Source organism: Barbus barbus (genome assembly GCF_936440315.1).
Source record: "Barbus barbus genome assembly, chromosome: 39".
In the NCBI taxonomy this organism is placed as follows: domain Eukaryota; kingdom Metazoa; phylum Chordata; class Actinopteri; order Cypriniformes; family Cyprinidae; genus Barbus; species Barbus barbus.
The window spans coordinates 2,506,385-2,530,656 of NC_136717.1; the positions used below are offsets into that span (position 1 = coordinate 2,506,385).

Consider the following 24,272-nt stretch of genomic DNA (forward strand, 5'->3'; position numbering starts at 1 on the left):
GGGGGTTCGAAGCCATGGGCGCTGGAATGCGAGCTTTGATCCTTGCTTCAGGAATGTGTTGAAAATAGGTGTGTGCGTATCAGAAATAAGACCAGTTCTTACAACGCTACAGAATGAAGTCCTTCTACTTCAACATTTCATGCTTAACACACTGTGTTCCTTGCAGATTCCTTCATGTTAGCCTTGAACTAAAAGTGAACCACTATCGAAGCCATATTTATCAGAGTTTGACCCACCTCAATGCCCAAAATTATACTTTTATTAACATAGAGATTTCAGAATGAACATCAGAATGAGAAGGGGAGTTTCGGATTGCACCGTAATATGCCTTTTGGCTTCACGCAGGTTGTTCACACATGAACACACACAAAACAAATATATGCTGATTTTTGTGATGACAAGATGTGAATAATTTTCATATTCAAATAGCTCATTTACATGTCTCATCTGGACGAAACAACTTGGGCAAAAAAAGATTATCTTGAAGATATCTTGAGACTACAGTATAACACAAAATACATCCAAAATAACAATTTGAATAATCACTTAATTCTCCATGCCAGGAAATTCCTTTAAAATTTAATAGCATGCCATTATGATTATTATTTACATTGTTGTTTAGGGTAGAAGTGTTTGTGTAGCAGTTTGTGTCAAATGACGAGAAAACATGAATGTTCTCTGGAAATCAATTTTACCTCCCCATGACCACCACCACTCCTATTTCAGTTTAATTCACTATACAAAACATTAGAGATAATAACTGAACAGCATATTAGAATAATTTCTGAAGGACACTGAAGGTTGCAGTAATGACGGCTGAATTTAGCTTTGCATCACAGGAATAAATCACATTTTAAAACATATTCAAATAGAAAACAGTTATTTAATCTGTAATAATATTTCACAACTGTATCATTGATTGAATATTTGCAGCGTTGGTAAGCATAAAGGACTTCTTTCAAAAACATGAAATATTCCAATTGTAATTTCTTACCTTTTTTGTTTGTAAATTCTTGCACTTTCAACTGCTTCTGTCACATCAGGAGGGTCCAATACATCTAAAAGAGAGGTGACTCAACACTACTGTTAATTCTGGGTAGCCCTGCCCTTAAGTAAAACTAAACAAATCATCTTTGGTCACTTTTACATGTTGGTTTCAGTTTTTGGCTACAACAGAAAAACTGCTATATGGACCATACCTTTATCCATTTAGTCTAGTAAATCCCCCGTCCCTCACCTATGTGTTTATTAGATGTTTTGATCAATACTTGAATGTTTCCTGAAACATATGTATTTCACTGATTCCTTCAGATTAGCCTGGAAATGAAAGTGAACTATAGGAAGCTCTGACAGAGCCTGACACACCTGAACACATCAAATTACACTTCCATTAATGTGTAAATGCACCTGTTTTAATGAAATAACTGCTGCATGAAAAATGCATATGTAAAAGAATAAGATCAAATGCAGATTTTTGTCACAAGACATGAGTCATTTTCCTATTCAAATAGCTCATTTCCATTATGTTGCTGGTCAAAACATGGCAAAAAGCTGATTTTTTGATGCCAGATCATATATGTGACCCTGGACCACAAAACCAGTCTTAAGTCGCTGGGGTATATTTGTAGCAATAGCCAAAAATACATTGTATGGGTCAAAATTATAAATTTTTCTTTTATGCCAAAAATCATTAGGATATTAAGTAAAGATCATGTTCCATAAGATATTTTGTAAATTTCTTACTGTAAATATATCAAAACTTCATTATTGATTAGTAATATGCATTGCTAAGAACTTCATTTGGACAACTTTAAAGGTGATTTACTCAATATTTAGATTTTTTCTTTGCACCCTCAGATTTCAGATAGTTGTATCTCAGCCAAATATTGTCCTATCCTAACAAACCATACATCAATGGAAATATTATTTATTCAACTTTCAGATGATGTACAGGTGCTGGTCATAAAATTAGTATATCATGAAAAAGTTGATTTATTTCAGTAATACCATTCAAAAAGTGAAACTTGTATATTAGATTCATTCATTACACACAGACTGATATATTTCAAATGTTTATTTCCTTTAATTTTGATGATTATAACTGACAACTAATGAAAGTCCCAAATTCAGTATCTCAGAAAATTAGAATATTGTGAAAATGTTCAATATTGAAGACCCCTGGTGCCACACTCTAATCAGCTAATTAACTCAAAACACCTGCAGAAGCGTTTAAATGGTCTCAGTCTAGTTCTGTAGGCTACACAATCATGGGGAAGACTGCTGACTTGACAGTTGTCCAAAAGACGACCATTGACACCTTGCACAAGGAGGGCAAGACACAAAAGGTCATTGCTAAAGAGGCTGGCTGTTCACAGAGCTCTGTGTCCAAGCACATTAATAGAGAGGCGAAGGGAAGGACAAGATGAATCCTGGAGAGGATTGTGAAACAAAACCCATTCAAAAATGTGGGGGAGATTCACAAAGAGTGGACTGCAGCTGGAGTCAGTGCTTCAAGAACCACCACGCACAGACGTATGCAAGACATGGGTTTCAGCTGTCGCATTCCTTGTGTCAAGCCACTCTTGAACAAGAGACAGCGTCAGAAGCGTCTTGACTGGACTGCTGCTGAGTGGTCCAAAGTTATGTTCTCTGATGAAAGTAAATTTTGCATTTCCTTTTGGAAATCAAGGTCCCAGAGTCTGGAGGAAGAGAGGAGAGGCACATAATCCACGTTGCTCGAGGTCCAGTGTAAAGTTTCCACAGTCATTGATGGTTTGGGGTGCCATGTCATCTGCTGGTGTTGGTCCATTGTGTTTTCTGAGGTCCAAGGTCAACGCAGCCGTCTACCAGGAAGTTTTAGAGCACTTCATGCTTCCTGCTGCTGACCAACTTTATGTAGATGCAGATTTCATTTTCCAACAGGACTTGGCACCTGCACACACTGCCAAAGTATCCATGGTATCCCTGTTCTTGATTGGCCAGCAAACTCGCCTGACCTTAACCCTATAGAAAACCTATGGGGTATTGTGAAGAGGAAGATGCAATACGCCAGACCCAACAATTCAGAAGAGCTGAAGGCCACTATCAGAGCAACATGGGCTCTCATAACACCTGAGCAGTGCCACAGACTGATCGACTCCATGCCACGCCGCATTGCTGCAGTAATCCAGGCCAAAGGAGCCCCAACTAAATATTGAGTGCTGTACATGCTCATACTTTTCAGTTGGCCAACATTTCTAAAAATCCTTTTTTTTGCATTGGTCTTAATTGATATTCTAATTTTCTGAGATACTGAATTTGGGACTTTCATGAGTTGTCAGTTATAATCATCAAAATTAAAGGAAATAAACATTTGAAATATATCAGTCTGTGTGTAATGAATGAATCTAATATACAAGTTTCACTTTTTGAATGGTATTACTGAAATAAATCAACTTTTTCATGATATTCTAATTTTATGACCAGCACCTGTATATAGAAGGTAATATTTGGATTTCTCCGGTTCTCTGTGCTGGCGGAACAGGAAGTACCTATGAACACACTTGCTAGACCAGACATCCATGATGGCGGAGATATGCAACTAACCCATTAAATTCAAGGGTTCAGTTACGTTCTCCACCCTGCACTGTAAATGACTATTTAATGTGTTCAATATAAATGTGAAAAATAATTACATCAGATCAAGTGTTTGCAATATTATATTTGTTCGTTTAGACAGTGTTAGATGGTGATTAGCTGTTATGCGAGCCACAGCTTGAACCAGATTCCAGATGTCTTACCCGACCATTCTCTCACTAAAGATGAATCAAATAATGCAGTGCCATGTTCTGTTTCATTCAGTTTGTCCTTTTATTTTTAATTTTCATTTACATTGTGCCATTCACAGCAAGATGGAACTTTATGTAATATAATGAGTACTAATATTTTCTGGTGCCATTATAAATTGCTGATCCAGCTAAACTGTAAAACTCTTTTCAAAGAACAAAAATAGGGTCTCGCATCTGCATGACTTGTCAGGTGTTTTTTTTTAAGTGATGACAAAAGATTTTCTCCACCCAGAGTTAATGCACAGGTGATTTTTGAAATTGCTCAGTTTTGTAAACCTCGTCACACTGCGATTTCTTCCTAGAATGAGATTGCATATGACGTTTTAGGTCTGTGATATATGTGAAACTAATTTCACACTGATCACACGTGAAAGGCTTCTCTCCAGTGTGAATCCTCATGTGAGTCTTTAGGCTTGCTCTAACTGTGAAACGCTTTCCACACTGTTGGCAGGTGAAAGGTTTCTCTCCAGTGTGACTTCTCAAGTGAACCTTAAGGTTTCCTTTGTTTGTGCAGCTCTTTCCACAGTGATGGCACATTAAAGGCTTTTCTCCGATGTGAGTGATTACGTGATTCTTAAGGTGTTTCTTGTCGGTGAAACTCCTTTCGCACTGACGACATTTAAAACTGTTTTCCCTTGAGTGAATCCTCATGTGGCAATCAAGGTTTACTTTACTTCTGAACCTTTTTCCACACTGATCACATGTGAACGGCTTCTCTCCAGTGTGAAGTCTCATGTGGCCATTAAGGGTTCCTTGATGTTTAAAACGCTTTCCACACTCAGGGCATGTGAACGGCTTCTCTCCAGTATGAAGTCTCATGTGGGCATTAAGGGTTGCTTGATGTTTAAAACACTTTCCACACTCGGGGCATGTGTAAGGCTTCTCTCCAGTGTGAACACTCGTATGTTTTGTAAGGTTTCCATTTTCAATAAAACTCTTTCCACAGTGTTGGCAGGTGAAAGGTTTCTCTCCAGTGTGAATTCTCATGTGGACTTTAAGTCCTCCTTTTCTGGCGAAACTCTTTCCACACTGTTGGCAGGTGAAATAACTTCTAGATCCAGTCGTTTGCGCTCTTTTTCGTGAGAAAGCGTTTTTTGTCTGAGCAACTAAAATATTGTTTGCAGTTTTTAAATCATGATGTTTCTCATACAGATGTTTGTCTTCCTTTACATCATGCAGTTCTCGACTCTCCTCTCTCAGCAGCATCAGGTCTAAGGTAAGAAAAAATAAATACAAATTTAACCCCAGTTTAATGGCACAAAGTGTCAGACATGAAAACATTTAGTTATTCTTAAAGTTTTTGGGGCCAGCGCCCCCCTTCCCATTATCCAGACCCCTTACTACCCCATTAAATAAAATGTAGTCTGACTGTATTCCCTGAAAATTAATGTTGATTATTATTTTGCCTTTATCAGGGGCCAAGCACAGACTGTGCTTTAATCCCTTTTGTATCTATTGGGTTGACTTTTTTCTTGTTCCTCCCCAATGGGAGGTCATGGAAGCTATAAGAAATACACTTTCCTAAATGATCAAATTTGGCACACTGATAGGTTTGGGAATCTTTAGGCACTTCACGACCCGATCCGATTCCGGGAGTCACGATCCGATTCCAAAACGATTCTTGATCTACATTTCTTCCTAATTAATTCTTCTGCTGCGCAAATACATCTTTACTGCTTTTCATTTTAACCAAAATTACAGTTTCCTGCGCTCAAACCTGCCAATCTAAAGCAAACACTGTGTATGGCGTTTGAGGTAATTTGTGAATTTGCGTAGATTTATAGTTTAAATAAAACTATTTGCAACTGTTACTACACTTGTATACTAAACTTTGTATTATGCTTGCTATAGAGTGTGACGCCACACCACCGGTGGCAATTGACGCGATTATCATGGCCACCGTCACAGCCCTAGAAACCAGTATAGCAGGAGCTTTTACGGATGTAAAGTAGAACGCATGAGAAAAGGGTTCAACACTCTCCAGCAATAAAAAAACAAAAACAAAGCACAATTGTTAGTTTATCTAAAGTCATTTTTGCTTATTAGTATGGTTGAACTGGATCATCAAAAGTCAGCAGCAAAGACATTGGTTTATAAAATGGGATTAGATACATGTGTTGTTTAACATATTTAATTATTGCAAGTTTGTGTCATATTCTGAGTTTGCATTTCACTGTTTTAATTCATTTTGATGAATACTAAATCTGTTTTTTGAGAGTGGGATGAATTAATGCACATTTACATTTAGTCTACAGTCATGGCCAAAAATATCGGCACCCTTGGTAAACATGATCATGAGGGATAAAAAGTACCCCATGTGTTCAATGAAATATACTGCTGTATTTTTTATGTTGTGGGCCTGCTGGAGGTCCTGGACATCTTGTTTAGCACATGGCATCATGGATTTTATCAAATACTAACAGATAAAAAAATCAATAAGTGACTGGCTCTGTTAGAAATCTTATAATGGGCCATGTTTGGATCTTCCAACCGTATAATAATCCAAACACAAACCTCAAAAACAACACAAAAATGGGTCACTGAGCACAAAACCAAGCTTCTGCTGGCCATTCCAGTCCTCTGACCTGAACCCTGTAGAAAATGAGTGAGGTGAACTGAAGAGAAGAAGTGAATCTGAAGGATCTGGAGAGATTCTGGATGAAGGAATGGTCTCTGATCTCTTGTCAGGTGTTCTCTAACCTCATCAGGCATTATAGGAGAAAATTTAGAGCTGTTAAACTGACAAATGGAGGTTTCAAAAAGGATTGAATAAAAGGGTGCCGTTAATTGTGGCCAATGTGTATTAGAGAAAAACATATTTCATAATGATATTTCCTCCCATTTTAAATTCTTATTACCCAATGAAAGGTTAGATTTTTGTGAATTTTTTAAATAAAAGATCAAAAGGATTAACAATGCAGTTTAATTTTCATAGTCGTCTTTGATCATATTTACCAAGGGTGCCAATATTTTTGGCCATGACTGTAGAACTACAGTAACATCATGTTCACACACAACGCCTCTGTACTTCCGAATTCTCCCAACATTGGGACAGGAGAACTGTCAGTCAATAAATGGGGAAACAAAGTGGCGTTACTTTTTTTTTTTAATTAAAAATTTGTGTTACTTTACTAGTTACTTGAAAAAAGTAATCGGATTACATAACTCACGTTACTTGTACGACACTCTTATGATATTCTTTAAAAACCTCATTCATTTCTGTAGAGCTGGACATTTTAATAAGGATCAAACGAGTGAGTTCAGCTTTGAGAATGAAACCAACCTGTTTGTTCCTCAGTATCTTCATGTTTGACTCTGAACGCTTCTTCAATCTTCATGCCTTCACTCTCATCTTTAATAAACTCCATCTCTGTTTGTTCCTCAGTATCTTCATGTTTGACTCTGAATGTTTCTTCTCTCTCCTCTTTAATAAACTCCATCTCTGTTTGTTCCTCAGCATCTTCATGTTTGACTCTGAATGTTTCTTCTCTCTCCTCTTTAATAAACTCCATCTCTGTTTGTTCCTCAGCATCTTCATGTTTGACTCTGAATGTTTCTTCTCTCTCCTCTTTAATAAACATCATCTTTGTTTGTTCCTCAGTATCTTCATGTTTGACTCTGAATGTTTCTTCAATCTTCATATCTTCTCTCTCTTCTTTAATAAATTCCATCTTCATAACAGTGTCTCGTGGATCTCAGTCTCTTCAGCAGGAGTTTTTCTCTCTGACTGAACACATTGTTCTGTTTAAGATAAGAATAATGAACAGTCAGAAAGGTAAATGCAAACTAAATCTCTGAGTGCGTCTCAATCTGCTCTCTAGTTCGGTAGTCAGCACAGTGCAGTTAAACTTAAAACGGCCTGATTAGCCAAACACACTCAAAACTAGCATTGCAACTTAATAAAAGAACATACATTTTATAGACACTAAATATTTATCATTTGCAGTTGGTTTGTAAAAGTTGTCATTACACATGTTCAGTGGTGTCAGCCCCGGGCCCATATGCAAACAAAATTTTGTAATTTATTTATGGTATAAATGCTTGGAAATAATATTTAACGTTTTGAAGTCCATTCATTATTAGTAGCATGCAAGCCACCCAATAACTGCAATCAGCTTTGTGCTTGTTTCTTTAATTATAACACAGAGTCTCAGCCTTCTGTCAATTTGATAGATGATGATTAAATACAAACAATAAATGTGTTTCACTCTTTAATTTGTAGAGCGATAACTGTTCATCTCAGTTCAAGCGGCCTGGGAATTGATTATATTTTCCTCTTTAATATTTGCATGAAATAACATGAATAAATATTTGAATGCATGTTGAGAACCAATCAGAACAATTTAATTCAAACGAATGTCTTATGAATCAGAGTTTCAAAAAAGTCAATAAGCCACCTGCTGAAAAAAAAACAGATAAAACCAGCCTAAGCTGGTTGGCTGGCTTTAGCTGGTCATCCAGCCTGGTCATAGCTGGTCAGCAGGCTGGTTTTAGAGGGGTTTTGGCCACTTTCCCAGCTGGTCAGGCAGGGAGACCAGTTAAAACCAGCCTGGCCAGCCTAGCCCCACTGAGCGACCAACTAAAACCAGCTACTGCCAGCTTAAACCAGCTAAGACCAGCCTAGGCTGGTTTTAGCTATTTTTTTGTTTTTGTTTTCTGTTTTATTGCAATTTTCATGCGTTTTCAAATGTTAATGACAGGTTGGATGCCACATGGGATTTTTGTCAGAGGTGGATTTTTCACATTAACTTGACTTTACTATCATAATTTTGACATTATTCTTAAATTATTTATTTTTCAGCATGGCATTAAAATGCCGCCGTATAGGCTGTTTGCACTGGATGCAAATACAATCTTGGCACAGCGGCCCAAATCACAAACAAAATAGCAAGGAGATATTTGAATCATTTATTAATAAACTAGTGTTTTTTGAATCAGTGTCCAAAGATGAAGTTGAGATCCTGACTGGATGTGTCTTTAGAGAGAAATCTTTTATGGATTATACTCTATATTGCCAAAAGTATTGGGTCGCCCGCTTCTAATGAACATGTTTGACTACTTTAGTAATTTCTAAGAGTATAAATCTTAATGTTTAAGCATATAATGATATTCTAGGGAATTGCGTGCTTCTAATTTTATAGCAACAGTTTGGACAGAACCCTTTTCTATTCTAACACGACTCCGTGTATAAGACACGGTTCAAAAACACATGATTGATTCAGTCAAAAATAAAAAAAATAAAAACTTTAACTATAGCTATAAAATGGCACTGAATCATTTTGTGAATCATTAGTTAAAGCTCCGTTTCTCCAGATTGAATCCGTGTTAAAGATAAACTGATATATTGAACGAAATGACATACACCTTCTATTACTTATGTGTGGATGCGCTTTACTCACACAAAATATCATTCATTAATGTTAAATGAAGCAATCTTGCATTCAGCAGGGATGAACTAATTGCCGAAAACACAAACCTTTCTTCAGCAGATTCACAACAAACGCAGGAGCGCGGCGCAGCCTTATGACGTCACGCCATCATATCAAAATAAAAGTCCTGTATCGTGCAAAGTTTAAGTCCATGTGGTGGAATATGCACTTAAGTGCTGAAAATAACTATCAGTGAAAGAGTATCTTGAAAACAACAACCGTTTTTAACATTGATAATATTCCTGTTAGAGTGACTTTTCTCTCTCTATGATTTACTCATAAAATAGTCACATATTTATAAGAAATCTTAAGTCCCAGATAACATAACCCAAGGATGTTGTTTTTCATGCTAAATATGTTCAAAATCTTTGGGTTTGATTTTTTATTTATTTATTATTATTTATCTATTATTATTTTTAATTAGGCTACGTGTTTTCATTTATCTTAATTTCCATATTTACATGCTGCAACGTTGTGTGATATTTAATGAAATATTTCAGAGTAATTAGCTAATTTTTCTCCTCTAATCCTCACTCATGAAGACTGTTGATACTGATCAAATACCATGCGAGGCTATAATTTTTTAAAATTCCTTTTACCTTATAGACGCACTAAGTAATTTCTCCTGTATTACTATTATTATTATTATTATTATTATTATTATCTTCTCCTCACTCCAGTCCAGCGGGTGGCGCTAAAACACAGACGACACCATTACACCTCAGAGGAAGAAGCTCAGTTTCACCGCGCTCTCTGTTGTTCTGTTGTGATGTGATGCTGTTATAAAACAAACTGTTAGAAATGTTGTTTCTGTAAATAGAGAAATACTGTTTTGAATCAGGTCAGTAATTCTCTGTAGTATTCTGATCCACAGAGTCGTGATTAAGTGTTGAAGCAGGAATATCTGGAGGAGGATCATCTGAAACTGAGATCTGCTGAGAAGATGGTGTTTGTTAAAGAAGAGAGTGAGGAGAACATGACTGAACCAGAACCTTTGAAAATAAAACATGAGGAACCAGAAACATGGAGAATAAAACAAGAACCAGAAACATGGAGAATAAAACAGGAGGAACAAGGAGGTTGGTGTTTATTCTTCATTTATCTTTAATGACTGTTTGTGTGGTATATCCATGAATAACTGACAATTCCAAGTTTCAAAGTTCTTATGGAAATGTGACTGAACCGACACAAGATTTAATTATTCGCCTTTATTTTGAAATTGTAAAACTGTGTTGAGCCTGAATTTGTTTGTACATTAATAGAAGGCATATTTTAAAGGGATTCACCCAAAAATGAAAATTCTGTCATGAATTACTCCCCCTCGTGTCGTTCCAAACCCGTAAAATCTTCGTAACACAGATTAAGATGTTTTGGATTTAATCCGAGCGCTTTCTGATCCTCCCATAGACAGCAAGGATCCATACAGGGTCACTTGGGTAAAGTTGGTTTTATATTCGCACACTCACAACATTCACACATTTCCGCGTTCAATAACTTCCTAATTATATGTGCAATAAAGTTATTTTTTGCTAATTCTAATCAGCGACGTCATTGTCAACCTACTACATTTTTTTTCACAATCGATAAAATTGGGCAAGTATTGTTTTAATGTAAAAATGAATATAAAACCAAATTTACCCAAATTACAGGGTCTATACAGGAGTACAGCTAATTTGCCATAGTCGCTACTACATGAAAGATTAGGTAAGTAAATATTATGTTTTATGGCTTGCTGCATATTAATTGTATCTGCATATGATTCTACGATTAGCCTTTTAACGAAATGCATACCTATATGTGGTGCGATCTAGGAAAGCCAACACATGGTTAAATTTTTACCTTTTGTAGGTTTTGATACCATATGAAAGCTGGGTTCAAGCCCTTTCCAAAACTGTTTTTATTTTATATTTAGTCCATAGCTTGACCATAACAAAAGTTATAGCTATCTGCTGATAGCTACGATTTTCAGGAATGGAATTTTGAGAAAAACGGGTTTCAATTTAACTTCACGGGTTTAACGAGAGCTGTATCTCGTATTACACAAACAGACTAACGTTACCCTGAAGAGGACAGTTTTTAATTGTTTATCATGGGTGTTGTCTCTGAACTTTTGAACACCCCTTGTTTGTTTAGATGGCACGAATAGTGTACCTCAGAAAAGCGAGTGCAGCGCAACTGTTCGCGCATCTGTGCATGTAACAGACTGTTATCGGACTCCTCTTTAGTAACTTCATCATCTGATCCTTCACTTCTGGATGTGAAATAGTCCATTATAACAATTTTAGGCACTGACAACGGCAAGATTGAGCAGACTGAGACAAACAAGTTTGTTTAATTGAGCAGCTACTTCAGACTGTCTTGTTTTCTTGCGCTCTGCCATCTCACAATATTAAAATAATCTTTGCTTGCCGTAGTTTACACAGGACTGGCAGGAAATGTGCATTGCACATTATATATGTTATTTATATATATATATATTATTATTATATGTTACGTGGTTTATTTTGATAGGATAGGTTGACTGTTTTTGTGGTGTTAAAGCTCCTCCGCAGCGCGTTCATGAGAGAAGTCTTTTCTGCTTGCTGCAATAAATCCATAGAAGTATTATGTAATGATATAAGTATCGCTTTTTATTTATCCTGTTTCTGCATTCTGCCCCTTGGCTATCTGCCATTCTCCGTGAACATCGTTCTAATCTCAGGGCTTCAGAAAGGGTATGGCGCAAATCACAAAATCCTACTGACCTTAATTTATATTGATCACTCCTCTCTGATTTCTCTGCTAATCTGCTTCTCTGCTTTTGATACGGTCAACCACCAGATCCTCCTGTCAACCCTATTGAGAAAGGGCATCTCAGGAACCGCACTCCAGTGGTTTGAGTTTTACCTCTCAGATAGGTCCATCAAGGTATCTTGGAGAGGTGAGGTATCCAAGTCGCAACATCTAGCTACTGGGGTGCCTCAGGGCTCAGTTCTTCGACCACTTCTCTTTTCTATCTACATGGCATCACTAGGTTCTGTCATTCAGAAACATGGCTTTTCATATCACTGCTATACTGATGACACTCAACTCTACTTCTCATTCCACCCTGATGATCCGACGATAGCTACTTGCATCTCATCATGTCTAACAGACATTTCTTGCTGGATGAAGGACCATCACCTTCAACTCAACCTAGCTAAGACAAAACTGCTTGTAGTTTCAGAAAACCCATCACTTCATCACAATTTCACCTTCCAGTTAGGCTCATCTACCTTAACTCCTTCAAAAACAGCCAGAAACCTTGGAGTTGTGATTGATAAGCTGAATTTCTCAGACCACATTGCTAAAACTGCCCAGTCCTGCAGATTTGCTTTATACAATATTAAGAAGATCAGGCCCTTTCTCTCGGAACATGCAACACAACTCCTTGTTCAGGCTCTTGTTCTGTCCAGACTTGACTATTGCAATGCTCTCTTGGCAGGTCTTCCAGCCAATTCCATCAAACTTCTACAATTAATCGAAAAAAGCCACTGCAAGATTAATCTTTAATGAGCCGAAAAGAACGCACGTCACACCTCTGTTCATCAATTTGAACTGGCTACCAATAGCTGCTCACATTAATTTCAAGGCATTGATGTTTGCCTACAGAACCACCACTGGCTCTGTGCCCCTTTACCTAAATTCATTACTTCAGACTTATGTGCCCTCTAGAAGCTTGCGTTCTCCAAGTGAACAACGAATTATTGTGTCATCCCAAAGAGGCACAAAATCACTTTCACAGACTTTTTCATTAATTGTTCCCATCTGGTGGAAAAACCTGCCCAATTCAATCTGAGCAGCTGAATCCTTAGCCATCTTCAAGATACAGCTAAAAACACATCTCTTCCATCTTTATTTGACCCTCTAACTCAGGGGTGCCCAATAGGTCGATAAGGCAATGCTGGTAGATCACGCTATTCAGGTCAGTGGTTCTCAAACGGGGCCGTGAGATAAAATATAATATTCATTAATGTTATGACTAATATGCTAAATAATGTAATGTGTGTTTGTGTGTGTGTGTGTATATATATATATATATATATATATATATATATATATATATATATATATATACACACACACACACACAAAGAATATAAAATAATATATATTGCAGGTTATACAAAGAAATAATGAGATTTGTATAATAGTGAGATTATTATTTGCATATTTATGAATTTCTGTGTGATTTAATATATAAAAGCTTTCAATATATAAATGCTTTCATGTTAATAAAATATATGAATATATGTGACTTCTCTTATTTTTTTTACATTTACAGTAATTTAATTTTATAATTTTTAATAAGTTTACAGTAATTAAATTTGTATACAGTGCAGTATATGTGGTCAGTGCATAAAGTACAGTGTGTGTGTGCATTGCATGTGTGCTATATTATGAAAAATAGTCTTTAATATGTGGAGGATCCAAGTTAAAAAACCAAGATGTCTGATTATCATACAGGCAAGTAAGTCCATTTCTTAACAAAGCAGATACTACATAAAGTTTTCCAACACTACTCAAACCAATGTTCATGTTCTTTTTGAAGTCCATGAATTTGAAGTAATTTGCTATGTCCCCAAACAACCATTCCACAGACACTCTGACTTCACTCATTTGTTTTGTTGAATTCCATCATTTGGGTGGTCAGGTGAACACTTCGAAATGGGGCTTGCAGGTTCATGCGCAGTGGGTATGCCAGGTCCCTGCACATTGGATGACCATCTGCAGACATGGCATGATTTTTCCAGCAAAGACATCAGTCCAGATTCTGCCAGCATCCCAGAGTCATGCTTCTTTCCTTCTGTTAAAATATAATAATATATTATTATTATTACTTTAAAATAATTGTGTACTAAAAACAGTTTTAGGTATCCACTGACTTCCGAACTATGAAAGTCAATGGACTGTCCCTTTAACTCTAATGAATGACATTATTAAGTAAGTTATTCAGATTTACCTACAGGGCCATAGAGATGGGCAATTAAGCCATGGTATTTTAGGCTGTGAATGCACTTGTGACCATTGTAGAGGATCCTCTGTGTTATTGCTGGTCTAGCTATGGGTCGTACAATACCATCTATGAATCCAAAGCAGTTTTCAAGAGGGGCTCCCATTTGGTGGATGCAGTCAGCATATTTTTCTAATGCAGCAGGGTTCAGTATGTTGTCATTCCACTGAGTTATCCACTGATGATGTGCAGCATATATATATATATATATATATATATATATATATATATATATATATATATAATCCAACATGGAGTTTGTGGCCATGCATAGGACTGGGACTTGACGGTGACCAAATTTTTGTATCATATGACTATACCAGCAAGGGTATGTCAGCCTCTTAAGCAACATACACAGTACTTCTATTCCTCTCACAATACCTCTCTGATCACAGATGATCTTGTTGGGAATCCCGAGATCACATTTTCTGACACAAAATTCATTTATACATCCATCCTCCTAAAAGGCGAGTATATTTTGAATGGTAAACAGGTTTTTAGACTTACTGGCATCATACAAGACTAAAAACTCTTCTTCTTACAATAAGTTGTCGTTTAATGCCAAAAGCACGCTTTCTCTTGCCCGTTTAAATTACATTTTGTATTAATGATAAATGAATGTTTTGCCGTCCTCTCTGTTGTTGCTTAGTGATTTTTGCACTCTTTGGCTACGGCTGTTAACCGTTTACGCCAGATCGCCGTTGCCATATGCGTGTAAGAACGTGTAAGGACCCTTGCTGACTATGGGAGGACCAGTATGGAGCTAGCTAATGATAAAATCTTTTTATTAGTGGGGAAAAAAATTATAAAAATTAATTAGTGATAGCTTGGTATGCAGAGATCAAAGCTTGATCTAGCTCAGGACTGTTTTGATTATCATAACCCTATAAGGTATTTTAAAAGATGTGAATAAAATAGTTTATCCAAAAATAAAATGTCTTATCACCAGGGATGCATCAATCTGATACTCAGTATTGGTATTGGCTCCAATACTGGCGTTTTCTGCCGGATCGGGTATTGGTCAGACGAGACCGATCTAAATCCGATATTGTGCGTATACTATTGTGTTATTGTTAAGCCCCACGGAAGGCACAAAAACATAAAGCACCATAAACTTGTATTGCACTGTTCTGTCCTACATATATGTTGCTGCCTTCATTACTGTACTATAATTTTATAGTATATATAAATATATTTAGTTGTTTTTCTTGAATGTATTTTACAATACAAAAAGCAATGTGTAACATTTTACCAGATTTAGGCCGACACTTATGAACTTTTATTTGTTCCCCAATAAATAATGTTGTTTCGCTAAATATTTAGAAAAATATATTGTGCACCCATGATTTTTTTTTTTGAGAATATTTTGCTGCTTAATTATCCACTAACCTAATTAATAATAGTATTTTTGTCACAGATTATGATTATATATATTTTTATTTGTTATTTTTCATTAAAATGAAGTTGTCTATGTAATACATTGTGTTTAACACACAAAAGAGTGATGATCAGGTCAACACAGAAATAAAGAAATTCTACATTCATTGATTTACCAAAAAAAAAAACACTCCACTAGTATCAGATCGGTATCGGCCGATACTCTGAATCTTCAGTATCGGATTGGATCGGTTCTGAAAAATGGTATCGTTGCATTCCTACTTATCACTTACCTTTATTTTGTTTCTTATCCGTATGACTTGCAGAAGGAGATGTTAGGCAGAAGGATGTGTCATTCAGTTACTTTTTCATGTAGCTAATTAAATGGTGAATGAGAGTGTATCTCTGTCATCTATTCTGTGTGCTAAATATATATTTGTATGAATTCATTGAATAATAATTGTAATTACATATGATTTTTAAAAGCTGAAGTGATTACCGTTATATACATATATTTATGTTAGAATATGTATAACTGAACATTTTAACTCAGAGGTTCCCAACCACCGGGTCACATGAAAGTGTATATGACACTGTTATTTATTATGCGTTAATTATTGCTCTAATTATTCTGTATTTTCATTTGTTATATGTGACCCTGTATAACAAAACCAGTCTTAAGTCGCTGGGGTATATTTGTAGCAATATGGGTCAAATGATTTTTATTTTATGCCAAAAATCATTAGGGATATTAAGTAAAGATCATGTTTCATGAAGATATTTTGTAAATTTCCTACTGTAAATGTATCAACTTAATTTCTGATTAGTAATATGCTTTGCTTTAAAGGGCATATTGCAGGTTAGAGACTCCAGTGAGTCGATGTATAGAAAAATACTGTAGGAACTAGATTTTCTTTAAAATACGCTATTGAGGCTTCTGGAGTTGTTTTTGTGAGAGAATTTTAATTCCGCATCTGAAACGCGCCAAAACCGGAAGTGACGCATCAAAAGGGAAAGCGGTCCATTTAAACCACAGGAAAACAATGGATCGCAGACAGTTCGGATGCTGAGGAAATTTTAAATGTGTATTTACACTCGTATGACGGACCACAGATAAAATTATGAGCTTGCTATGCAGCCAAGAGAGCAGGACAGGCCAGGATTAGACAGAACAACGGTCAGAGAAGACAAATTGAGTTGATGTGAGGAGAACAGGGCAGGTGTTTGGTGAGAGATCAGTGTTAGCTTACAGATATACACACGTTAGCTAATAGCAATGCTAGTATTGATACTACCAGTAAGAGAAACTAATAAGCGTTGATCAGGCGTGTCACACTCGTTAATATCCGACACTAAAGTTACGTGATAGTGGTTTCTTATCACCGCAGGAGAGAGAGATAAACAGGTTTTGATTCATAGGTGCTTGTGTGGGAAATGTGAGGAAAGCATAGACCTCTCCAGGCCAGCAGACACATGTATGTTTAGGGCAGAAATCATTTATTACTCTAAGCTAAATACTTGTATACATGTATAAATACATTGTTAAAGATTTTAATATTAAATCAGTCTGAACAATTTTGATTCTCAATTACAAGTTAACTCTATTTAGGTCATGACTATCTATAAGTAACACTTTTTGATGCCATTGGTATAACACTATAATAATGACAGCATACAGACAAGTTGTCCGCTGGGCTTATGGTGCATGTGTTGTGTCAGCCATTAGAATATAGTTTACAGAGGAAGGAGGACTTTATAAAGGTTTTGAATGGCCCCATTTTGTTGACAATCAATAAAAAATAAAATCACAATCAAGCAGATCTGCATTTATGGTTAATTCAATTCAGTTTTATTTATACAGCACTAAATCATAAATATTATTTCATAGCACTGTTAATAATACCCAACTCAAAACACAACATTTCAACTGTTAATATATACAGGTGCTGGTCATAAAATTAGAATATCATAAAAAAGTTGATTTATTTCAGTAATACCATTTAAAGAGTGAAACTTGTATATTAGATTAATTCATTACACACAGACTGATATATTTCAAATGTTTATTTCCTTTAATTTTGATGATTATAACTGACAACTCATGAAAGTCCCCAAATTCAGTATCTCAGAAAATTAGAATATCAATTAAGACCAATGCAAAAAAAAATTATTTTTAGAAATGTTGGCCAACTGAAAAGTATGAACATGAAAAGTATGAGCATGTACAGCACTCAATATTTAGTTGGGGCTCCTTTGGCCTGGATTACTGCAGCAATGCGGCGTGGCATGGAGTCGATCAGTCTGTGGCACTGCTCAGGTGTTATGAGAGCCCATGTTGCTCTGATAGTGGCCTTCAGCTCTTCTGAATTGTTGGGTCTGGCGTATTGCATCTTCCTCTTCACAATACCCCATAGGTTTTCTATGGGGTTAAGGTCAGGCGAGTTTGCTGGCCAATCAAGAACAGGGATACCATGGTCCTTAAACCAGGTACTGGTAGCTTTGGCAGTGTGTGCAGGTGCCAAGTCCTGTTGGAAAATGAAATCTGAATCTCCATAAAGTTGGGTCAGCAGCAGGAAGTATGAAGTGCTCTAAAACTTCCTGGTAGACGGCTGCGTTGACCTTGGACCTCAGAAAACACAATGGACCAACACCAGCAGATGACATGGCACCCCAAACCATCAATGACTGTGGAAATTTACACTGGACCTCAAACAACATGGATTATGTGCCTCTCCTCTCTTCCTCCAGACTCTGGGACCTTGATTTCCAAAGGAAATGCAAAATTTACTTTCATCAGAGAACATAACTTTGGACCACTCAGCAGCAGTCCAGTCAAGACGCTTCTGACGCTGTCTCTTGTTCAAGAGTGGCTTGACACAAGGAATGCGACAGCTGAAACCCATGTCTTGCATACGTCTGTGCGTGGTGGTTCTTGAAGCACTGACTCCAGCTGCAGTCCACTCTTTGTGAATCTCCCCCACATTTTTGAATGGGTTTTGTTTCACAATCCTCTCCAGGGTGCGGTTATCCCTATTGCTTGTACACTTTTTTTTCTACCACATCTTGTCCTTCCCTTCGCCTCTCTTATTAATGTGCTTGGACACAGAGCTCTGTGAACAGCCAGCCTCTTTAGCAATGACCTTTTGTGTCTTGCCCTCCTTGTGCAAGGTGTCAATGGTCGTCTTTTGGACAACTGTCAAGTCAGCAGTCTTCCCCATGATTGTGTAGCCTACAGAACTAGACTGAGAGACCATTTAAAGGCTTCTGCAGGTGTTTTGAGTTAATTAGCTGATTAGAGTGTGGCACCAGGTGTCTTCAATATTGAACATTTTCACAATATTCTAATTTTCTGAGATACTGGATTTGGGACTTTCATTAGTTGTCAGTTATAATCATCAAAATTTAAAGGAAATAAACATTTGAAATATATCAGTCTGTGTGTAATGAATGAATCTAATATACAAGTTTCACTTTTTGAATGGTATTACTGAAATAAATCAACTTTTTCATGATATTCTAACTTTATGACCAGCACCTGTATATATTAACAGTTGAAATGTTGTGTTTTGAGTTGGGTATTAGCAGTGCTAAGCTATGGACATGACTGGAGGGATCTGGAGAGAGGAGCAGGTGTAGTGGACATGACTGGAGGGATCTGGAGAGAGGAGCAGGTGTAGTGGACATGGCTGGAGGGATCTGGAGAGAGGAGCAGGTGTAGTGGACATGACTGGAGGGATCTGGAGAGAGGAGCAGGTGTAGTGGACATGACAGTGCTGTGTTCTCCTGGAGCCTGTGGTGACCTGCAGTATTACTCTCAGACGGCATATGCTGGGAGGAGCAAACACAAGTTTAGATCACATTCACTGCTGACCATGCTTTTCCACTTTTCCACTGCCTCCATCACATCTGTTAAGCTACACATCACTGCGGTGTTTGAAACAGATGCATTAGTGAAGTCCAGTCTCTTCACCTGCACTAACGCACCGAGGCCCGGAAGATACCGTCCTATTTCTTGTTAGGAAACCTGTGGACTCGATGTCCTGACAGGCTGGAGTTTGTGCAACCTCCACAAACACAATAATTTACCATGACAATGATAAATTGAAATAAAAATAACTACCGAAAACACACTGACTCGCGCGCACTCAAAGCAGAGTGCGGCACACGACTCCCTTATGTGACGTAATATGATGCGATGTTGAAAAAAAAAACTTTTTTTGAGAACTGTCAAGGAGAGCCTCACTTTATCTACATTTGTGCCCTCACATCTTGTAAAACATTTTCAAATCCTGCATTAACGGTTCATGTGGTATTTTCATACAAGGTTATATATTCATTTGAAAAAACATTTAACCTGCAATATGCACTTTAAAGGTGATTTTCTCAGTATTTTAATTTGATTAAATTTTTTTGCACCCTCAAATCCAGATGCTCAAATAGTTGCATCTCAGCCAAATATTGTCCTATCCTAACAAACCATACATCAATGGAAAGCTTATTTATTCAGCTTTCAGATGATATGTAAATCTCAATTGCGAAAAGGGTCAAGATCTGGAGAAGACCTGTATGGAGGAGTGGGCCAAAATCCCTTACCCCCTAACCCTAACCTGGTCAAGAACTACAGGAAACGTCTGACCTCTGTAATTGTAAACAACGGTTTCTGTAGCAAATATTAAGTTCTATATTTCTATTGCATCAAATACTTATTTCATGCAATAAAATGGAAGTTAATTATTTAAAAATCATACAATGTGGTTTCCTGGATTTTTTATATATGTTCTGTCTCTCACAGTTGAGGTGTACCTACAATGAAAATTCCAGATCTCTGCATTCATTGTAAGTGGGAAAACCTGAAAAATCGGCAGTGTATCCAATACTTATTTGCCTCGCTGTGTATATATATATATATACAGCGAGACATGAGAGAGCCGGTTGGAGACCCCTGTTTTAACTGACTGCAAAGGCTAAATAAGTCAATGTCTACCGATTAATCGGTGAAATAATGATTTGTTGATTAATCATTCTAATAATCATTGGATTAATCAATTGTTGCAGCCCTAGTACACAAATGTTTTCCTTTTTCCAAATGTAACAATTAATTCTCATTTATTTGTTTTAGGCCTGGTGAAAGAAGAAAGACAAGATCTGAACGAGGTGGAGGAGAAATATCATCATCAGAAAGATCATGTCAAGGGAGAAAAATCAGCGAGTTGCAGCATTCAAATAACAGACGTCAAAAAGCCTTTCAGCTGCTCTCAGTGTGGAATCACTTACATATATAAAGCAAGCCTTATGAAACACATGAGAATTCATTTTGAGGAAAAGCCTTTCAGCTGTTCTCAGTGCGGAGAAACTTTCACGTGTAACAAAAACCTTAAAAAGCACATGTTAATTCATGCTGGAATAAAGCCTTTCAGATGCTCTCAGTGTGGAATCACTTACATATATAAAGGAAGCCTTAAGAAACACATGAGAATTCATAGAGAGGAAAAGCCTTTCAGCTGTTCTCAGTGCAGAAAAACTTTCACGTGTAACAAAAACCTTAAAAATCACATGTTAATTCATGCTGGAATAAAGCCATTCAGCTGCTCTGAGTGCGGAAAGAGGTTTACCAGGAAAAGACAACTTAAGGAACATTTGCATATTCACTCTTCAGAAAAGCCTTTCAGCTGCTATCTGTGTGGAAAGTCTTTCACTCGTAAAACAAACCTTAAAACTCACATGTTAATTCACACTGGGATAAAGTCTTTCAGCTGCTCTGAGTGTGGAAAGAGTTTTACACAGAAAGGACACCTTAAGGATCATTTGGTAAGTCACTGTTCAGAAAAGCCTTTCAGCTGCTCTCAGTGTGGAAACACTTTCACTCGTAAAGCAGACCTTAAGAAGCACATGTTAATTCATACTGGGATAAAGCCTTTCAGCTGCTCTCAGTGTGGAAAGAGTTTCATACAGAAAGGAATCCTTATGAAACACATGAGAACTCATAGTGGGAAAAAGCCTTATAGCTGTTTTCAGTGAGGAAACTCTTTCACGTGTAATGAAAACCTTAAGAATCACATGTTAATTCATACCAGGATAAAGCCTGTCAGCTACTTCCAGTGTGGACTGAGTTTACATTCACATTTATTCATTTAGCAGATGCTTTTAGCCAAAGTGACTTACAATTGGAGAATACATCAAGCAGCTCATCTCAAATAGGTAAAACAGACACAGAAAGTGCTCGTAAAACCAAATTTCAGGCATTTTTCAAATAAGTTAAGACAGGGAAAGATTAAAGGAAAGAGAAAGTTTTTTTTTTTTTTTTTTTTTAAATGGTGACAAAAAAGATGAGTTTTCAGCCATCGCTTGAAAATTGTTAAGGAATCAGCATTCCTGATAGGGGTGGGAAGATCAATCCACCAGCCAGGAACAGCGAATGAAAATGTTCTGGAAAGTGATTTTGTGCCTCTCTGTGACGGCACCACGAGGCGTCGCTCACTAGCAGATCTCAGACTTCTAGAGGGGATGTAGATTTGTAATAGTGAGTGGAGGAAGCAGGCGGGTGCTGAACCTGTAGCTGTTCTATATGCAGGCATCAGTGTCTTGAACTTGATGCGAGCCGTGACTGGTAGCCAGTGCAGGGAAATAAAGAGAGGTGTAACTCTGGCTCTTTTGGGCTTGTTGAAGACCAGTCGTGCCGCTGCATTCTGAATCATTTGTAAAGGTTTGATTGTGCTTGATGGAAGTCCAGCCAGAAGAGCATTGCAGTAGTCCAGCCTAGAAATGACAAGGGCCTGGACAAGAAGTTGTGCAGCATGCTCTGTCTGATGTTATTTCACCTGTAAACGAGGATTTGATCATCGCATGAGAATTCACACCAAAGAGCTGCCTCACCAGAAAATTCACACAAATTAAAAGACTCACATCTGTTTGTGGGAGGATATTTCTACGGGTCTTAAAAGCGTGGAAAATTGTGTTCTGTGTAGGGATGGATATTGTTACGGTTTTAAAGGCATTGCTGATCTATTTGGTATTTTTATCGGTTGTTTTTGTTATTTGGCTCAATTCTCAAGATGTGAACTTTTTCTCTGAAAGCTATAAAACTATGTAATATGTTCAGGCTCTCTGAACAATTAGTTTCTTGTTCTGTTTACATGTTACACAGCTACACAAATAAATGTACTGTATGAATTCAAATGTGCATATTCTTTTTCTGTGTACTATAATATAGACTTTTCCCAGTAAACATTTACCTACTGTTGAAATCAACCTGTGAACACACGTGGGGCACAACTTGGTTGCACCTAGGGCCGGTCAATTTTGTCCCATAAAACAACACGCCATCTGCTGAGAATTTTAATTCTATTTAATTGTGCAATGAATCAAACACATCAGGCTTATGTTTATTAGTATCAAGGCAATCCCCTTCATTTCAACGGAGAGACAGGGATTTCCGGCGACATGAGCGACAGGATGTAGACGCGTGTCCAGTGCCTACAATGGAGGAAATGTTAGTAGAGCTACGACAACAATACTCCTGCATTTATGATGTTCCCCCAATGGACTACTGTGACGGAGTGAACAAAGGTCAAATTAAAAAAATATATATTTTACCTCAAGTTTTCTTTGGAGGATTGACAGTCTCTTTATGCAATCCAGGTATGTGTCCACTGTCAGGTTTTCTGTCTTTTTTGGTCTTTTCTGACGACGAGGCAGCCAGAGCAAAAAAACACCATTAGGTAGCCATTGTATATTTATGCTCACGGTACCTTCTGTCTTCTTGAAGAAAGCACACACATTGTTAAAGATGGCAAGCGATGAAGGGTCGGGTAGAAGCGTGTAGACTGACGTTTTTTTGAGAGAGATTTTGAGAGTCACAATCACATAATCTGATATAATGACTATCGTAATCAACAAAAATATTGTGTAGTCTGAACTCAACATTAGAAAGACAATCCTGTGACAAGATACACATTTAGGTCACAGTAAAGCAGACATTTTCATTGAGCATGTATTTAACTTTATCCTTCCAATTCATGCCGTCTAAACTACTTTATGAAATCCTTCATCCATCCACACAGGTGGCTTTGTCCTGACCAGTCCTTGGTGGATTTCATGAGTTGAACAGAGAGAAGCAGGTTTTTTGAAATGGTGCTCACCACACATTATCAGTCTATCATGCATTGATAACTCATGGATTAAGAAGAATGATGACAGGGCTGTATCGTCATCAAGGGCAGTTCTAGACCCTTTTTAGGTGGGCTTCAGCCCCCCTATTTTTGGTCTCAGCCCCCCTAAAACTATACTCGCCTATCCGAACAATCAGGCTAGTGCTGCTTCCTCAAGAAAGTTTATCATTCTCGCTGTGATTCTGCTTCATGTATTTCCTCCCCAATATCCATTTCCCACAAACCCCTGACTTTATCCAAATTGTCCTCGTTTGAACTTATGAGCATATTGTAAAAACGACTAAGTGCTGACCGGGAAGACAGCAGTTTTTTTTCAACTGTACCTCCGATGTAAACAGACCAATACCACTTGGGTGATCCTTTAGGTATTTTGACACACAACTATGTATTTGGTGATAAGTAAAAAAGTGTTTCTTATCAATATTATACTTTGCAATAA

The 24,272-nt window shown here is 37.2% G+C and overlaps 2 protein-coding genes and 1 long non-coding RNA gene across 7 annotated transcripts in view; 2 read left to right on the plus strand and 1 right to left on the minus strand.

The window, feature by feature from the left end:
* LOC306858963 overlaps positions 1 to 24,272 on the plus strand; it is a 1,377,007-nt gene that overhangs the window by 1,104,525 nt on the left and 248,210 nt on the right. The window lies entirely within an intron of this gene.
* Positions 3,255 to 9,363, minus strand: LOC306858895 (uncharacterized protein). Of its 4 annotated transcripts, none has more exons than XM_079399681.1 (4): positions 9,227 to 9,337; positions 7,373 to 7,568; positions 7,111 to 7,249; positions 3,255 to 5,038 (listed from the first exon to the last, which is right to left on the minus strand). In XM_079399681.1, exons 2-4 carry the CDS (start codon positions 7,502 to 7,504, stop codon positions 4,062 to 4,064), a joined length of 1,248 nt encoding a protein of 415 aa, XP_079255807.1. In that variant the 5' UTR covers positions 7,505 to 7,568; positions 9,227 to 9,337; the 3' UTR covers positions 3,255 to 4,061. The 4 variants fall into 4 exon arrangements, with proteins under 4 accessions (XP_079255807.1, XP_079255806.1, XP_079255805.1 ...); XM_079399680.1 differs by having other exon boundaries at positions 3,260 to 5,038; positions 9,304 to 9,358; XM_079399679.1 differs by having other exon boundaries at positions 3,834 to 5,038; positions 7,111 to 7,568; positions 9,304 to 9,363.
* On the plus strand, positions 9,960 to 22,832 carry LOC306858926 (uncharacterized protein). Of its 2 annotated transcripts, XM_079399733.1 has the most exons (3): positions 10,247 to 10,335; positions 20,458 to 20,501; positions 20,785 to 22,832. In XM_079399733.1, the coding sequence occupies exons 2-3, from the start codon at positions 20,474 to 20,476 to the stop codon at positions 21,681 to 21,683; spliced, it is 927 nt and encodes a 308-aa protein (XP_079255859.1). In that variant the 5' UTR covers positions 10,247 to 10,335; positions 20,458 to 20,473; the 3' UTR covers positions 21,684 to 22,832. The 2 variants fall into 2 exon arrangements, with proteins under 2 accessions (XP_079255858.1, XP_079255859.1); XM_079399732.1 differs by lacking the exon at positions 20,458 to 20,501 and having other exon boundaries at positions 9,960 to 10,335.